General features: G+C 45.4%; 2 protein-coding genes across 2 annotated transcripts; both read right to left on the bottom strand.

Annotated features, from left to right (window-relative positions):
- Window positions 1-2,059: 2,059 nt before the first annotated feature.
- LOC128276570 (general odorant-binding protein 45-like) lies at window positions 2,060-2,953 on the bottom strand. Its single transcript, XM_053015026.1, has one exon. It carries the CDS (start codon window positions 2,951-2,953, stop codon window positions 2,060-2,062), a length of 894 nt encoding a protein of 297 aa, XP_052870986.1.
- An 880-nt stretch (window positions 2,954-3,833) lies between these two features.
- LOC128276569 (general odorant-binding protein 45-like) lies at window positions 3,834-4,721 on the bottom strand (the record flags this gene model as incomplete). Its single annotated transcript, XM_053015025.1, has 1 exon — window positions 3,834-4,721. A coding segment is annotated over one exon (888 nt), but the record flags the coding sequence as incomplete, so codon positions are not given.
- Window positions 4,722-4,727: the final 6 nt, after the last annotated feature.

The following is a 4,727-nucleotide window of genomic DNA, read 5'->3' as shown; positions in this document are numbered from 1 at the left end:
TATTCTTCGTACCGTGACGGTGGCACTTGCAAATACTGCATACAGTCGTGCAGAGCCTGTGGAAAGCTTTTTTTCAAATACAGATGTGACACATCGGACGACCGGCTAGCGATACTGAAGCCCACAGACGCTACTGCAATCACCATCGACTGATACCATAGCACTCCTAGCAGACCCATGATGTCGTGCGAAGAGCGCGAACAATTGATCGTCAACTACAAAAACACTAGACAATTCGACACTGGAGCGGGACCGGTGCTTGAGGTATGCTGCTGTGCACTGTTCGCTGCACAATAATACATTTCTCAAGCATGTGGAAGAGCTTTTATAGCAGCCCAAGATGGTAATTTTATTTTCTAACATAAAGCAGTACCATCCGCACGTACCTAGAAAAAACAATGTGGAAATATGAGTCATCATTTCCAGACGTTCGATCCAACTAGTTGCATTCCGAATGAAACTTTATACTGCATCTCACAGAGAGCAATTGAATACAAAGGCGACCAACTGGAGATTAGAAAAAAATGGATGAAGAATATTTGCTAATTCATTCTTTGTGCGTCGTTGGAACGCTTTCGCGGTACTAGATGATGTGATGAACATTCCTAGCATGTTTTGTATCTTTCTTATCAAGTTGATTCAAATACAGTTTGATTGTTTTTCCCGCAGACTATCATGCACATAAATAAATAAATAAATAGGTTTAACCCTATGAAAGTACATTTTTTTCAACGAAATCACTTGTTGATTGCATTGAAATGAAAAACTCTATTGATTCAACATATCATTATCGTATCATCGATCATTTGTTGTCAGTAGCGATCGGTAGGTTTTGGGAGCTTGTGGTACAGCACACCTTCTTAGTCCCATCAGATACAGCGCATTGTCTTTGTGTCGAATCGATCTGGATTTGCAGTCGACGTTAATGGTTTTCTCGGACTGAGCCATGATTTTTTCGTTTTAGGATTGTCATAATGAATCCACTTTCCATCCCCAATCACGATCTGGTGAAGAAATCGCTTCCTTTTGTACCAGGCAAGCAGAATTTCACATTTGGTTTATCGGTTTTCCTGATATCTTCCGTTCAGTACATGTGGCACCAATTTTTCCATGTTCTGGATATTTCCCAGAGCCTTTAAACGTACGGATGAGGCGGATTGGGACACATTTAGCTGATCCGCGAGTTGTTGCGTTTGCGTGTCATTTTCGTCCAAAAGTTCATGTAGTTTAGTGTAGTTCATGTAGTCTTCGATCTTTTTTGGAGTCCTCCGACGCATTTTGTTTTTGAAGTCAAAATCGCCATGTTTAAATGTTTTAAACCGCTAAAAGCACTGCGATCTTCCAAAAGCAAGCTTCGACCAGCATCTGATGCAATTCTGCAGCAGAAAACCAATGATCCCCGCAAAACGGTATTTTAGGGCACAAAGACTCACAATTGAATTGACGGCACGCGTTTCCTATTTTATTTAAACAATACATCTTACATTAGATGTTAAATAGAAACAAATAAATGAATGAATAGATGCATGAAGCAATAAACAAACGACACTTTTCCGCAAGAAGTAATACGGGGGGGCCAGACGAAGCGTAAATCCGAGCGTAAAAATGTCAAATCAATCGCACTTACGTCAAATCGTATATGAATTCGCGGACTCATAAACGATTTGACGTTAAAGATTAATGTAAAATGGTTTTTTTGCGCTTCGTCTGTCCTTCCCACCCCCCGCGTATACAAAACGCGTATCTTCAGCGTTTCAGCTAGAATTTAAACTTTGATGTTTACATTACGCGTACAGTTATTGATAACACCGTATTAGAATGATGGGCAGCTGGATGATGTAGGAGTAGCAACAGTTTTATTGATATAGAGTACTTTTAAAGAAGACTTTCACAAATTCTGTAAAAAAAACACGCAGCCCCAGTTACACAACTTCCCGAGCGGTGTCACATACGTTGGCGGCACAAGGATCCACAAACTCCAACGAAGGATAGTCAACTAGCCAAGTGCAGCAGTATACCTATGGTGGTTCGCAGCATTCCTTAGGTTCCTTGGGTTTCCTTAGGGTTCCAGTGCAGCACAAGTCGATCCATCGCTCAACGCTTTCCTCGCGGCCTCGTGCGCAATCGAAAGACTGTGGAAAGATGTTTCCAATTCTTTGATTACTCCGAAATACGCACGGTTCACCTCCGTGCACTGATCAGGGCTGGTCAAACGTATGGCGCACAGTTTATCGTAGGTTTCCTTCGACAGGTAGCGTTTGTTGGGGGTCACATAATCGCGCGTGTACAACCGGCGCAGGTCAAAGCCTCGCTCTTCGTCATACAGACCCAAGCGAAGGAAGAAACACCGCCCGAGACACTGTGTCCCGGGGTCTTCGGGCACCGAATCTTCGGTGAAAAGCTGTAGCAGGGGTTTCGATACCTGCAGTATATTGATGCAATCATACGAGACCTGCACCTGCCGGGACCGATCCTCGGGATAGTACTGGGGACTGTACACAAGGTTCCCATAGTTTTGCAGGTAGCACTCAAAGGTGTTGTACGCCCGCAAACAACAGTCCTGCAGCGTAGGATTAGCGGGCGTCGGCTTCAGTCGGTGCTCCACACACTCCTTCGTTGCTCGCTCGTAGTGCACATCGGTAGGATCCGGTCGGAAGAAGTTGGCGATCACGGATGTGTGGACTCCGGTGGTGTCGTTCCACCAGCGCAGGTTCAACCCGACGCACCGCACTAGACACCTCGTTTGCGGGTCGTTCGGAAAGTTTAGCGCCTGGTATTCTTCGTACCGTGACGGTGGTACTTGCAAATACTGCATACAGTCGTGCAGAGCCTGTGGAAAGCTCTTCTCCAAATACAGATGTGACACATCGGACGGCCGGCTAGCGACACTGAAGCCCACAGACGCTACTGCAATCACCATCGACTGATACCAAAGCACTCCTAGCAGACCCATGATGTCGTGCGAAAAGCGCGAACAATTGATCGTCAACAACAAAAACACTAGACAATCCGACACTGGAGCTGGACCGGTGCTTGAGGTATGCTGCTGTGCACTGTTCGCTGCACAATAATACATTTCTCAAGCATGTGGAAGAGCTTTTATAGCAGCCCAAGATGGTAATTTTATTTTCTAACATAAAGCAGTACCATCCGCACGTACCTAGAAAGACCTATGTGGGAGTATGAGTCATCATTTCCAGACGTTCGATCGTTCGAACACAAAGGCGACCAACTGGAGTTTAAAAAAATGGATGAAGAATATTTGCTAATTCATTCTTTGTGCGTCGTTGGAACGCTTCCGCGGTACTAGATGATGTGATGAACATTCCTAGCATGTTTTGTATCTTTCTTACCAAGTAAACATACAGTTTGGTTCTTTGCTCGTAGACTATCAAAAACATACACAAATAAAGAAATATCTAGGTTTCTATCATGGTCCATCATATCCAAAAGACTCCATTAACCCCAAATCACGTTGCCTTTGGGCGTTTCCAAATTTATTTAAACAATACATCTAACATTAGATATTAAATAGAAGCAAATAAATGAATGGATAGATACACGAATCAATAAACAAACGACTGGCAACACTTTTCCGCTAAAAGTGGTTCAATACAGTGGCTCAATCCAAAGGTCTTACTGATGCGCTTAACTTCACCGTGTTAGCTAGAAGTGAAACTTTAAGGCTTATATAACTCGTACAGTTATTGGGAACACCGTATTAGAGTGACGGAAGGCTAGATGATTTTGAAGCTGCTTTATTGATCGAGTTATTGATCTAGAGTATTTTTTAAGTAGATTTTCGGAAATTTTATAAAACCACGAAGCCCCAGTTAGACGACCACCGGAGCGGTTTCCCATACGTTGGCGACACAAGGATCCACAAACTCCAACGAAGGACAGTAACTTAACCAAGGGCCGCAGTATTCCTTAGGTGGGTTTTTAGTATGGTTCAGTACCTTACAAGGCGATCCATCGCTCAAAGCTTGGGTCGCGGCCTGTTGCATGATCGAGACACTGTAGAAAGGTGTACCCAGTTCTCCAATTACTTCACGATACGCGCGGTTCACCTCCATGCACTGATCGTGGTTGGTTGAACGTATGGCAAACAGCTTCTCGTGGGTTTCCTTCGACAGGTACCGCTTGTCGGGAGTCTCATAGTCGCGCGTATACAACCGGCGCTGGTCAAAGCCTCGCACTACGTCATACAATCCCAGGCGCACGAAGAAACATCGGACGAGACACCGTGTCTTGGGTTCATCGGGGAAACCATCCTTGGTGAAACGCTGTAGCAGGGTTTTTGGTACCTGCAGCATATTGATGCAATCGTACGCGATTCGCACCTGCCGGGAGCGATCCTCGGGATAGTACTGGGGACTGTACACAAGGTTCCCATAGTTTTCCAGGTAGCACACAAAGGTGTTGTATGCCCGACAACAGCAGTCCTGTGGCGAAGGATTGCCGAACGTCGGCTTCAGTCGGTGCTCCACACACTCCTTCGTAGCTCGCTCGTAGTGCACATCGGTAGGATCCGGTCGGAAGAAGTTGGCGATCACGGGTGTGTGGACTCCGGTGGTGTCGTTCCACCAGCGCAGGTTCAACCCGACACACCGCACCAGACACTTCGTTTGCGGGTCGTTCGGGAAGTTTAGTGCCGAGTATTCTTCGTACCGTGACGGTGGCACTTGCAAATACTGCATACAGTCGTGCAGAGCCTGTGGAAAGCT

The sequence above is a fragment of the Anopheles cruzii genome, unplaced genomic scaffold (assembly GCF_943734635.1).
Source record: "Anopheles cruzii unplaced genomic scaffold, idAnoCruzAS_RS32_06 scaffold01612_ctg1, whole genome shotgun sequence".
NCBI lineage: Eukaryota > Metazoa > Arthropoda > Insecta > Diptera > Culicidae > Anopheles > Anopheles cruzii.
This window is presented reverse-complemented; position numbering and strand designations above follow the sequence as displayed.